The 12197-nt window shown below is 45.5% G+C and overlaps 2 protein-coding genes across 4 annotated transcripts; one reads left to right on the plus strand and one right to left on the minus strand.

The window, feature by feature from the left end:
* Nucleotides 1–270: 270 nt before the first annotated feature.
* On the minus strand, nucleotides 271–4044 carry LOC125291975 (TLR adapter interacting with SLC15A4 on the lysosome). 3 transcript variants are annotated; one of them, XM_048239049.1, is made up of 3 exons: nucleotides 3271–4044; nucleotides 2402–2791; nucleotides 271–1367 (listed from the first exon to the last, which is right to left on the minus strand). In XM_048239049.1, exons 2-3 carry the CDS (start codon nucleotides 2784–2786, stop codon nucleotides 808–810), a joined length of 945 nt encoding a protein of 314 aa, XP_048095006.1. In that variant the 5' UTR covers nucleotides 2787–2791; nucleotides 3271–4044; the 3' UTR covers nucleotides 271–807. The 3 variants fall into 3 exon arrangements, with proteins under 3 accessions (XP_048095006.1, XP_048095005.1, XP_048095004.1); XM_048239048.1 differs by having other exon boundaries at nucleotides 2402–2794; XM_048239047.1 differs by lacking the exon at nucleotides 3271–4044 and having other exon boundaries at nucleotides 2402–2856.
* Nucleotides 4045–4946: 902 nt separating this feature from the next.
* LOC125291978 (uncharacterized protein C13orf42) lies at nucleotides 4947–8108 on the plus strand. Its single transcript, XM_048239052.1, has 3 exons — nucleotides 4947–5401; nucleotides 6992–7134; nucleotides 7570–8108. Exons 1-3 carry the CDS (start codon nucleotides 4947–4949, stop codon nucleotides 7830–7832), a joined length of 861 nt encoding a protein of 286 aa, XP_048095009.1. The 3' UTR covers nucleotides 7833–8108.
* The last annotated feature ends 4089 nt before the right edge of the window (nucleotides 8109–12197 follow it).

A 12197-nucleotide genomic window follows, 5' to 3' on the forward strand; every position in this document is an offset into this window, starting at 1 on the left:
CTCCAATGTTAGTGGGGTTCTGCAGTATTGGGGTTCTGCTCTCTCTCTAATGTTAGTGGGGTTCTGCTCTCTCTAATGTTAGTGGGGTTCTGCAGTATTGGGGTTCTGCTCTCTCCAATGTTAGTGGGGTTCTGCAGTATTGGGGTTCTGCTCTCTCTCTAATGTTAGTGGGGTTCTGCTCTCTCTAATGTTAGTGGGGTTCTGCTCTCTCTCTAATGTTAGTGGGGTTCTGCAGTATTGGGGTTCTGCTCTCTCTCAATGTTAGTGGGGTTCTGCAGTATTGGGGTTCTGCTCTCTCTCTAATGTTAGTGGGGTTCTGCTCTCTCTAATGTTAGTGGGGTTCTGCTCTCTCCAATGTTAGTGGGGTTCTGCAGTATTGGGGTTCTGCTCTCTCCAATGTTAGTGGGGTTCTGCAGTATTGGGGTTCTGCTCTCTCCAATGTTAGTGGGGTTCTGCAGTATTGGGGTTCTGCTCTCTCTCCAATGTTAGTGGGGTTCTGCTCTCTCTAATGTTAGTGGGGTTCTGCTCTCTCCAATGTTAGTGGGGTTCTGCAGTATTGGGGTTCTGCTCTCTCTCCAATGTTAGTGGGGTTCTGCAGTATTGGGGTTCTGCTCTCTCTCCAATGTTAGTGGGGTTCTGCAGTATTGGGGTTCTGCTCTCTCTCCAATGTTAGTGGGGTTCTGCTCTCTCTAATGTTAGTGGGGTTCTGCTCTCTCCAATGTTAGTGGGGTTCTGCAGTATTGGGGTTCTGCTCTCTCCAATGTTAGTGGGGTTCTGCAGTATTGGGGTTCTGCTCTCTCTCCAATGTTAGTGGGGTTCTGCTCTCTCTAATGTTAGTGGGGTTCTGCTCTCTCCAATGTTAGTGGGGTTCTGCAGTATTGGGGTTCTGCTCTCTCTCTCCACGGCGTTACTGGACATCTGCAGCAGCGGGGTGCTGATCTCGCTGGACTGCTGGCTGCTGGCCACCCTCAGCAGGCAGCTCATGACCAGGTCCTTGGCGCGTGCGGCCTCCAGGTTGTGGTCGCGCCGTTGCAGCTGCAGTGTGATCTGGTCCAGGCTGCTCTGCAGCAGCTCGGAGGCCAGCACGGGCCGCGGGCCCAGACGGTCCTGCTGCTGTGGTGGTGCCGGGCCGGGCCCCTGGGCCAGGTGCTGCCGGTACAGTTCCAGCAGCTTCTGCTCCAGGTAGCGGTTCAGCTGCGAGTTGGACAGCGGACGCCCCTCCGGTGCCAGCAGGGACGGACGCTCCCGGGCGCCCAGAGCGGCGCCGTCCTCGTCCTTGTTCTCTTCCTCCCCCTCCTCCTGCTCGACCCAGCAGGACAGCAGCGGCTCAGGTTCGGGGTCCTTACAGAGTCTGGCCTGCAGATCGCCTGCGTACATTTACATTTATTCATTTAGCTGACACTTTTATCCACAGCGGATTACAAATGAGGACAGACACTTAGGCGGGGATCACATTGGCCAGCGGCAAGCGGTTGTTCTCTAGGGTTCAGCAGCGGGCCGGTGGCAGCGCTAGCGTAACGCTAGCATTGGACAAGCTCAGTGTTGGTTCAACTTTCAAACCCAACTTGGTTCAACTTTCAAAGCGCAACGGGAGCGTATTCAATTGTCAGTTTAGGCAAACAGTTTGTGTTTCTTAGGAATGAGATAGAACTTATTATGGTCTGAGCGTTGCGTTCCGCTTGCCGCTGGCTAATGTGATCCATGCCTTAAGCTCCACTGCAAATTGAGTCCCTAAGCTGATGATATATGGGGGTCAGGGAAACCTAAGCTGATGATATATGGGGGTCAGGGAAACCTTTGGAGCAGTGTTGCTGGGCAGCGTCCCTGAGTATCGCTGTTCTAGCATGTTTCTAGAGAATTCATCAGTTGACAAGTTATCATAATCAACTAATCAGAACATGTGGAACTAATAATGTGGTTGCCCAGCAACATAGCTCAAAAAGTTGCCTCATGTATCACCACTTCAGAGTTAGCCTAACAATAAATATTTACTGGCCAGCAGAACACCTACACTTTTATCCACATAGATTGACACTTGTATATCCACATACAGTGACACTTGTATATCCGCATACACTGACACATTTATATCCACACACACTGACACTTTTATATCCACACACACTGACACTTTTGTCCGCATACACTGATACATTTATCCATATACGCTGACACTTGATACATTTATCCATATACGCTGACACTTTTGTCCACATACTCTGACACATTTATCCATATACGCTGACACTTTTGTCCACATACTCTGACACATTTATCCATATACACTGACACTTTTATATCCACTGACACATTTATCCAGAGCAAGTTACACATTTAGGATGGACCTCCAAGCAGTACAGTGCCAAAGCAGAGTAGCCATAAGTAGGTTAGAGATGCATACCGCCTGCATCGGCTGCCACCCCAGTGTCCAGCAGCAGCACCTGGTCGCCGGCGATGTGGAGGTCGCTGTAGTGCTGGCAGATGCTGTGGCAGGACGGGGGCACCAGGAAGGGCTCGGCGGGCGCCGCGGTGCCTGGGGACGAGGCTACCCGCCCGGGGACGTCCACGCCAGGGGAGACGAGTCGTCCGGACCAGCCGTCCAGCGGCCGCCAGGGGCTGGTGCCAGGTTGCCGTGGAGATGAGGGGACGTGCGTGAGGAGGCGTGGCAGGGGGGCGGGAATGCTTGAGGAGGTTGCCGTGGTTTCAGGCGTGTTTTTGTAAGCGTCGGACGGGGGGTCCCAGTCCTGGCAGAAAGCCACAGTCCACAGCCGGCTCTCACAGAGCATGCTGACTACTGGCACACATACACAACACATGGCAACACACACACATACAGTAAACACACGCACACACATAAACATGTCAATACACACGCACATAAACACACACGCACACACATAAACATGTCAATACACACGCATGCACACACACACACATAAACATGGTAATACACAAGCACACATGCACACACATGAACAAACAGCAACACTCACAACACACATTAACACATGGCAACACGCACACACACATATTACAATATTACATGACAAACGCCTATACCTAGAGATTAAAAAGACCCACACATATTGTGTGTACACACAAATGTTTATGTGTATGTTTACACACATATGTAAACGCATTTCCCATGGGATAAATAAAGTATCTATCTATCTATCTATCTATCTATCTATCTATCCATGCATTCATCTATCTATGAGATCTTCAGCACATTAACAGTTTAGAGGTTTTCAGAGGTTAAGGAGGACTCACCAGAGGAGGGTGACTACTTCACTGGATCAGCACAGAGGTCTTCAGCACATCTGAAAAGTGTGTGTGTGTGTGTGAGAGAGAAAGGAAAGTCTTGTGGTCCACTGAAGGAGAACCTTGTATTTATATAGAACAGAGGGGAGAAGTGAGAGACAGGTGTGCGTGTGTGTGTGTGAGAGAGTGTGAGTGAGTGAGTGTTTCCCCATCTGTGGTTTTAATCGAACATGGAAAGTCCATCATTTTTATGCAAATGTGCCACAGTTTTATGGCACTTGTAAATGTTTCTGTCCAGGAGCCGGCATAAACAGTCTGTGTATGTGTAGTGTGTGTGTGTATGTATATATGTATTGTGTGTGTGTGTGTGTACTGTGTATGTGTGTGTGTGAGAGAGTGCTGCAGAAAGCCATGTACATGGCAGTGTTTCTGTGCAGCAACAATGGGTTATCTCAGCCTAACTAATCTCACTAATTAAATCAGTCTAAGAAAGGCAACCCAGAGTCTTAATCATTCAGCACATTTAATAATAGCCATTGTGACTGGTCAATAGCAGCCTATTTATTAACCAGTCTAGTCTATCACAAAAGCCTTACATCAGGTTCCCTTCAATTCATCCAATAGGCTTGCTGGAAATAATCCCAAACTGTACTTTCTTTGATGAAAAGTTAATTTATGTTCATCTGGTTTGAGCCACAGTTACAGGACAGGTTATTAGACAGGACCATGCAGTTTTTCTCTTTGGTGTATTTCTCAAAACAATTAGGGCACACCGACCGCACAATATAGTGGATTTCCTGAAAAAGCGCATAACTTGCTCAAAATGCTTATTTATGTCAAAAGTATTCATGTTAATCAATGTGCCATCAGAATCATATGAACTATATGTGCTGTATACTTTTACAGTATTGTTCGTACTGTAGTACACCAGTTTTTGCCATGTAATTAATTGTCATACAATTCATTGTTTCACAGTACAGCAGTTCTTTCTAAAAAAAGGTAATAGAAAAGTAGCTCAGAAAAGTGTAATAGTTTTTAATTTCAACATCTTTGTTACTCATGTGTAATGCAATAAGTTAAATTACTTTTCAACTGGTTCAATTAATTTGTTTGCTTTACTTGATCATTTATTAAGTAGGGGACGTGGTCGGCGTCACAATAGAATTGTCCTCCGGACGGGGTCCGTGACGACTGGAGCGGCCTGCAGTCGGACACCTGAGAGCCCGTGACTCAACCGCGCCGAAGCGGGCAGCTCGGATTTCCAGTTGCCATAGCGCTGACAGTCCACACTGAAACGGTCAGACACAGACGGAGGGATTATGGCTGGGACAGGTTTAGGGATCCGTTGTTGCCCTTTGCTGGACTAAAGGATGATTCAGGACCGTGGACAAGGCTCCCCATTTGCCATGTAGAAACTATTTTCTTGTCACCATGAGCTATGGAAGGCTCTGTAGGTTTGTAGATTACAGTCTTGATCTGTAGCTGTAGTTGGCTACAATCTGTCTCTGTAGTAGGTTATAGTCTAGCTCTGTAGTAGGTTACAGTCTAGCTCTGTAGCTGGTTACAGCCTGTCTTTGTAGTAGATTGAAGCCTGGCTTTGTATAGTTGGCTACAGTCTAGTATCTCATGTGGATCCTACTCATATTCGACCGTTTCTGTGGAATGTGACGGCGCCCGAGGAAGCCATGTTCAGGAAGATAAACGCCGTGTTCCGGCCCAATCACGGCCACCGAGGCCGCGAGGACGACTACCACAGCGCCTGCACGGTCAAGCTGGTGCGCAGCACGTCTATGCTGGTGGTAGGAGAGGCCCGCGGCGGCAGAGCAAGCCAGACGCAGCGTGAGCTGGACGCCACACTGAAGCGCAGCAAGAGCTCGGTGACCCTGGAGTCCACCACCACCACCAGCACCAGCACCACCAGCACCACGACGGCGCTGTTCTACTACCACACCCAGCAGGACCAGATCTGGCTCTACTCACAGAACCAGGACTGCCTGCAGTACCTGCAGGAGCTGGTGGCCCTGAGGCGGCAGTACACCCAGAGCATCATGAACATCCAGAACGCGGAGCGGAGGAACTCACTGGCGTTGGAGGCCAAGAAGAAGGCCGCTCCACAACCACCACGGGCCAAAGCCGCTCCGCAACCACCACGGGCCAAAGCCTGTCAGGTAGGAACCCACAGCCAAAGCCTGTCAGGTAGGAACCCACGGGCCAAAGTCTCTCAAGTAGGAACCCACAGCCAAAGCCTGTCAGGTAGGCCTGCAGTGCCAAAGCCCAAAGGTGGTAATCTGCTGGCGCTCTAACTTAAGACAGGCACGTCACATTTACAGCCTAAAACGTAAAGCCATATAACGGCCTTCGTCAAGTAGTTCTGATTTAACTATCTGTTTGTGAGCTCTTCACAGAGTAGGTATCACAGTTATTGATTACAGTGCTTACAAAGCCATGGTTAGTTATAGAGATAGTTATGAATTTATTACTAATCTATTTTCATTTGGCTGGATCAGGCAGGCACGTCACATTTACACCCTAGTGCAGTGGTCCCCAAACTACGGCCCGCGGGCCGGATACGGCCCGCCACCTCATTTTGGGTAGCCCCCCAAAACATGTCCGTGGTATACAGCATCTGGCCCGCAGGGGAGTACGACATCGTCAAACTATAACATCCGTAATTTCCCCCATTCATTCTCTATGGCGGGTCTTAACAGTACACGTGTAATACTCTTTTTGTCCACTGGTGGTTGTCTTGCCGCTGTTTCGCGTTTACCATCGAAAACAGAATGAAATGTAGGCCTACCTGCAAACAATGTAAGAGGCCTATGGTGACTGCATCAGTGCTCAAAGTATTCTAAAAGTTTATCAATTCATTGTTAATAACTAACTAACTTCTATTCAAGTCATATTTCTGGGACTTCCTGGGATAACTATTTCTATTTTTTATTCACTCGGTCAAATGTTCATCCAAATTCACAATTCACAAAGTTCTCATCAGGTGAGTGAAAGTTAGAATGGTGGTCATTCCAGATGTTTTTGCCAGCACTTCATAAAACTCTCATAGTTTGAGAACTTTAAATTATTTGTAGGATATTGCTTGTTCACAACTTGAGCTGTGTATGCAAAGACACAGAGTTCAGAGTTCATTTTAAATAAGATATACTTTTGGGACTCCCTGCTAATACTTTTGGGAATGCTAAAGTCTTTTTATTAGTATTCATTTAATTTCATTTGAGCTACATTTTACATGGCATGATGGCAATATAAACACAGCTAACAATGGTATTAAATTGCAGTAGCCTATGATTAAATGTAATGGAATATTCAACTAAGGTAGATTGTTGTTGTTCACAGCACTAGGCTATTTATGGTTACTGATATACTCCGAGTCTCTGGCCCTCTCTTAGTGCCAGGCATAGTGAGCTGGCCCTCAGAAGAAAAAAGTTTGGGGACCACTGCCCTAGTGGGATAAACAAAACCACTTACAGCCATATAGCCTTCTCTTATAAATAGCTTCTCATATAGCCTTCTCCAACAAAATCTGGTTTAACTTTATGTTTATAAGCTTTTCACATTGTAGGTGTTGCGCTTATATTCTACAATGATGAGACAGCCACAGACATAGAGTTAGTTATTGTTTGATGTGTTATTTATGATATTTATGATAATTATTGATGATTATTGTTTGTGTTATTAACGCATGTGCATCGCTCTCTGGCTTGGGTTGTTGTCAGAGTGCGAGAGCTGAGCCCACCGCTCCTCCGATTCCTAACGAAGAGGACACGCTCCAATTCTTGGACTCCGTCATAGCCAGCTGTGATCCGGAGCCCAGACGCAAGCCCAACATGGACGACGGCCACGCTGATGTGGACTTTGTCGGTAGGCCATGTGTGTGTAGTTGTATGTGTGAGTGGGGTGGGGTGCGTGTGTGTGTGTGTGTGTGTGTGTGTGTGTGTGTGTGTGTGTGTGAGTGGGGTGTGTGTGCGTGTGTATGTGAGTGGGGTGTGTCTGTGTGTGTGTGTGTCTGTGCTAGGGGAATGGGGTGGCTTGTGTCATTGCAAAACCTTTACATTTAAGTTCAGACTTGGCTGAAGTGTGTATCCTTACTGTATGTCAGGAATGCTATATGGAGAATAGCTTAGTTTCTGAAGGTGTATAAAAGTAGACTTATAGACTTCTATATACTTAGTTTCTCCTCCAGTCTCTCTCTCTCACCATGTCTGTTTCTTTCTCCCTCTCTCTTTCGCCCTCCCTCAATCTCTCCATCCATCCCTCCATCTCTCCCTCCTTATCTCCCTCTCTCTCTCCCCCTAGTGGCTACCAGCACCAGTGAGCATGACCTCCACTCTAACTGGGTTATGCGAGACCCGCGTCGGTTCTCCATGGATGAGTCCCGGCTGCGTCACCCAGAGCCCAAACTGGAGCCAGGGCCGAACCCCCCCACTGGCAGGCGCAAGGGCCAGAGTGGTACCGCCAGCGGCCGCCGACTCCAACGAAACCCCATACACCTGCCCAAGGTGGTGGAGAGCGCCTTTCAGACACTCCGCTTCAAACCCAAACTCAAGAAGAAGGACTAAGCCTTTCAGACACCCCGATTTAAACCCATCTGGATCTGTGAGAAAGAATTTGTCTGTTTTGTGTTTAACATTTCCACCCTTCAGGTCTTCATGTGGTCTCATATGAGCATAAGAGGGCTGATTATCATAGGGAGAGACCCTCAGAGGCGATGGGCTAGCATGGGGTGGATAAGTGGAGGCTAACAGACTAGCAGACTGGACAATGGGACTGGACATGTTTGAAAAGGAGAATGACTACATGACTATATTCGTTGTGACATGTCATTTGAATGGAGAATGATTGGTTGTTATGACTGTTTTTTTTAAACCTATTTGACATGGATATATCAAGTGAAACTCATTTTTTTGCCTTTGATTTAATTTGTACATTATTTTTTAACAAAAATCTAGAGATCATATAAAAGATAATAACAGATTATTTCTGGGGGAAACGTAATGGAACTTAACTCATAACCCAATAGAAATAAGTCAGTAGATGTGGTAACCCAAAAGAAAAAAGCTTTTTTGACAAACCTTAGATGGACAGAGCTTTGTCCCTGACCACCCCCCACCCCTGTTCTGGTCACCGTGGGAACCCTTGTTTTGGGAACTCGTTTTGCTCCTCCTCATGAATGATCAAGCGTTTGGAGAACTCGAGCCCCGACTCCCGAAACTCACTTGGGCTTCGCCATGTGGACTCCCATGAGCTCTGATAGACACACTAGACCTAGACATCACCGAGTCCCCTTCCTCACCTCCACACTAGACACACTAGACACACACTAGACACACACTAGCCATCACCTAGACACACTAGACACACTAGACACACACTAGACACACTAGCCATCACCTAGACACACTAGACACACTAGACACACACTAGACACACACTAGACACACTAGCCATCACCTAGACACACTAGACACACTAGACACACACTAGACATCACCTAGACACACTAGACACACTAGCCATCACCTAGACACACTAGACACACTAGACACACCTAGACACACACTAGACACACCTAGACACACTAGACACACACTAGACACACTAGACACACTAGCCATCACCTAGACACACTAGACACACCTAGACACACTAGACACACCTAGACACACTAGACACACTAGACACACCTAGACACACTAGACACACCTAGACACCCTAGACACACCTAGACACACCTAGACACACTAGACACACCTAGACACACTAGACACCCTAGACACACTAGACACACCTAGACACACTAGACACACTAGACACCCTAGACACACACTAGACACACCAGACACACACTAGACACACCTAGACACACTAGACACACACTAGACACACACTAGACACACCTAGACACACTAGACACACTAGACACACCTAGACACACCTAGACACACTAGACACACTAGACACACCTAGACATCACTGAGTCCCCTTCCTCACCTCAATAGATAACACCCTCATCTTCCTCACCTCAATAGATAACACCTTCATCTTCCTCACCACCGCTGATAACACCATCTTCCTCACATCCATTGATAACACCTTCATCTTCACTCAATAGATAACACCTTCATCTTCCTCACCACCGCTGATAACACCATCTTCCTCACATCCATTGATAACACCTTCATCTTCCTCACCTCAATAGATAACACCCTCATCTTCCTCACCTCAATAGATAACACCTTCATCTTCCTCACCTCAATAGATAACACCTTCATCTTCCTCACATCCATTGATAACACCTTCATCTTCCTCACCACCGCTGATAACACCATCTTCCTCACATCCATTGATAACACCGTCATCTTCACTCAATAGATAACACCTTCATCTTCACTCAATAGATAACACCCTCATCTTCACTCAATTGATAACACCTTCATCTTCCTCACATCCATTGATAACACCTTCATCTTCACTCAATAGATAACACCCTCATCTTCCTCACCAATTTCCTTCAACAGGTTAGACTCTCATCTTCCTCACCTTTCTGCCCTTCAGGATAAACCATAATTTTCCTCACCTCTCTCCTTTTTGGGAAATGAACTCGAGGTATCCATCTTCCGCTGTGTGTCCTATGTCAGATCAGATTTGCCTCAATCTCCTTGGCATCTCACCCCCATTAGCTCTGGGCTGTCAGACAGGAAGAGGGGTCAGCATCAGGTCCAGTCTACACTCTGTCTCAGTACACTACACTCATGATTCACTAGATTAGACTAGCACAGTTAACTCACCTCTGCTGAACTTCAAATGTTTTTCCGTATAGCAATACAGTACAGAATCCTCAATCTATCTGGTCAGACAGATCAGCCAGCTGTGACAGCCGTTTGGTAATACAGGATAAGACTCACAGTCTTACAAGGAAGGTGTTGATTTTGTAAAGGCCAAATGCAGCTTGAAAAAGTTGTGAACATTTTGAGGAAAACATAAATAAAAGCGTCACAAATAACACCTGCATGTTCTATGTTTAGTTCTGGCAATATTTGATTGTGATGATATTAACTCAGTGACAGCTCATGAGTCTGAGGTGAAGTCCCAAAGCAGGTTTCTGGTGTTTTACGTGTGCTGTAGTCAGTTACTCTTTCTCAGGAATTGGAAGTTGTGTGCAGGCGATCTGAAACCAGTGGCTCTCAGCAGTCCACACCACAACCATGAAATGAAAAATCTGTGGCTGCTCACAGGTGCCTTGCTGGGTAGGAGTGTGTGTGTGTGTGTGTTACATGATGCAAGTACACAACTGTTGTGTCAGTTCTATTTGTTGTTGGATTTAAAACTACTTACAGTTTTTTCCAAACGCTAACAAGCGCTTACCCATACTTCAGATACTTTTTCTAAACTCTTAACACAGACTCACACCTCCAAAACACAATTGGCCAAATGGATAATTTTTCTTCTCAAAAACACATTTTGTTAAATATATACTAACACATCTTTCTCTGCACACACTAACTTTACCAAAACACTGGAAATCTGACTCAAAATTAAATTATTCTGTCAAAGAATAACACTTGTTTTCACTTCACAAGGTACATGCAGTCAGTCAAAGTACACCAGGTTTCAAAATACTGGCTATTGTTGACATTACAAAAACAGCATAGACATTTATGTTTCAGTTGTACAGATATTTGCATGCAAAACATGCAATCCAGCGTTTTTACACTAAATGTCTTGGTTGGGAACCGCATGTCCACATGTAATGTTCACATGCAAAAGCGTTCCAGTGAAAAACATCCGTTTTTACACTAAATGTCTTGGTTGGGAACCGCATGTCCACATGTCATGTTCACATGCAAAAGCGTTCCAGTGAAAAACATCCGTTTTTGTTTCCTTTACTGTTTACTACAGGAGGTTCAGTAGAACTACTGTACAGTATGATAGAACAGAAAACGTTTACAGTATTGCTTACAGTAAACAAAATGTCCATGAAACAAATGGACAGACATGGAAAGAGCATTCTGAACAAAAATACAACAGCAAAAAGCCCAGATAAACTAAAAAAAAAGCACAAAATTACTGATATTACAGTATCCAAGGTGATGGGATAAAACCGCTTGGTAGCAGAAGCAGAGCAGAAGCAGAGGTTTTTATACTGTATCTAAGGTTTGGAATATTGTTTTTGCTATTGTGGTATGTTGTGTGTTAACATTCGTAAATACTGCAAAAACAATCCATAATTTTGTTGGGAGGTATAGCTTTTTGTTAAGAAAATGTAAGCATTGTGGAAATGTGTTCACTGACTGCATATTGTGTGAAAACGACAAGAAATGTGTGAATGGTATGGCCACACAAGACCAATGCTGTGCTAATTGTGTTTAGAGTTTTGAAAATGTGACAACTGGTTGGACAAACGCTTGTTAGCGACTGAAAAAAACTGTAAATGCAAAAATAAAAAAAAACGCCACACCTAGAATCTCTAGAGATACTTTGAGATAAACTTTCCTTTTCTTGGATACATTTGCCACACTTCCTTTTTTTAGTTTTCACACAAATAAGCACATTTGGAGATACTACTGAGATCACACACACAGTTCTGCTTTCAGGTTTCACAGACAAAGACATTTCCAGAGAGATCTAGAGACACACACACACACACAGAAAAGGACCCATTTTGATGCTCAGTGAGGTTTCCCTTTCTCCAGCAGCTGTGCTGGTGTCTTGTGACCCACTGTAGTCCAGAGAAAGGACTAGAATATTGATGAGAGCATCGGAGTGCTGCACACATGCCTGGACTTGAGAAAATAAGGTCCAATGACACAGAGGACTCAAGAGAATAAGGCCCACTGACACACAGAGGAGTCAAAGAGTAAAAGAGTATTATCAAGAGTGTTTAGGCAACAAATAAAGCCATTTTAAAAAATATATATATACAC

The sequence above is a fragment of the Alosa alosa genome, chromosome 3 (assembly GCF_017589495.1).
Source record: "Alosa alosa isolate M-15738 ecotype Scorff River chromosome 3, AALO_Geno_1.1, whole genome shotgun sequence".
Taxonomy (NCBI): domain Eukaryota; kingdom Metazoa; phylum Chordata; class Actinopteri; order Clupeiformes; family Clupeidae; genus Alosa; species Alosa alosa.

Coding starts and splice junctions, on each gene's coding strand:
- LOC125291978 (XM_048239052.1), top strand. CDS start 4,947: ATGTTCAGGAAGATAAACGCCGTGTTCCGGCCCAATCACGGCCACCGA. Junction 5,402..6,991: donor CCACGGGCCAAAGCCGCTCC/GCAACCACCACG, acceptor TTGTTGTCAGAG/TGCGAGAGCTGAGCCCACCG. Junction 7,135..7,569: donor CGCTGATGTGGACTTTGTCG/GTAGGCCATGTG, acceptor CTCTCCCCCTAG/TGGCTACCAGCACCAGTGAG.
- LOC125291975 (XM_048239047.1), bottom strand. CDS start 2,855: ATGTGTGTGCGTGTGTTTACTGTATGTGTGTGTGTTGCCATGTGTTGT. Junction 1,368..2,401: donor GGTGGCAGCCGATGCAGGCG/GTATGCATCTCT, acceptor AAATGTACGCAG/GCGATCTGCAGGCCAGACTC.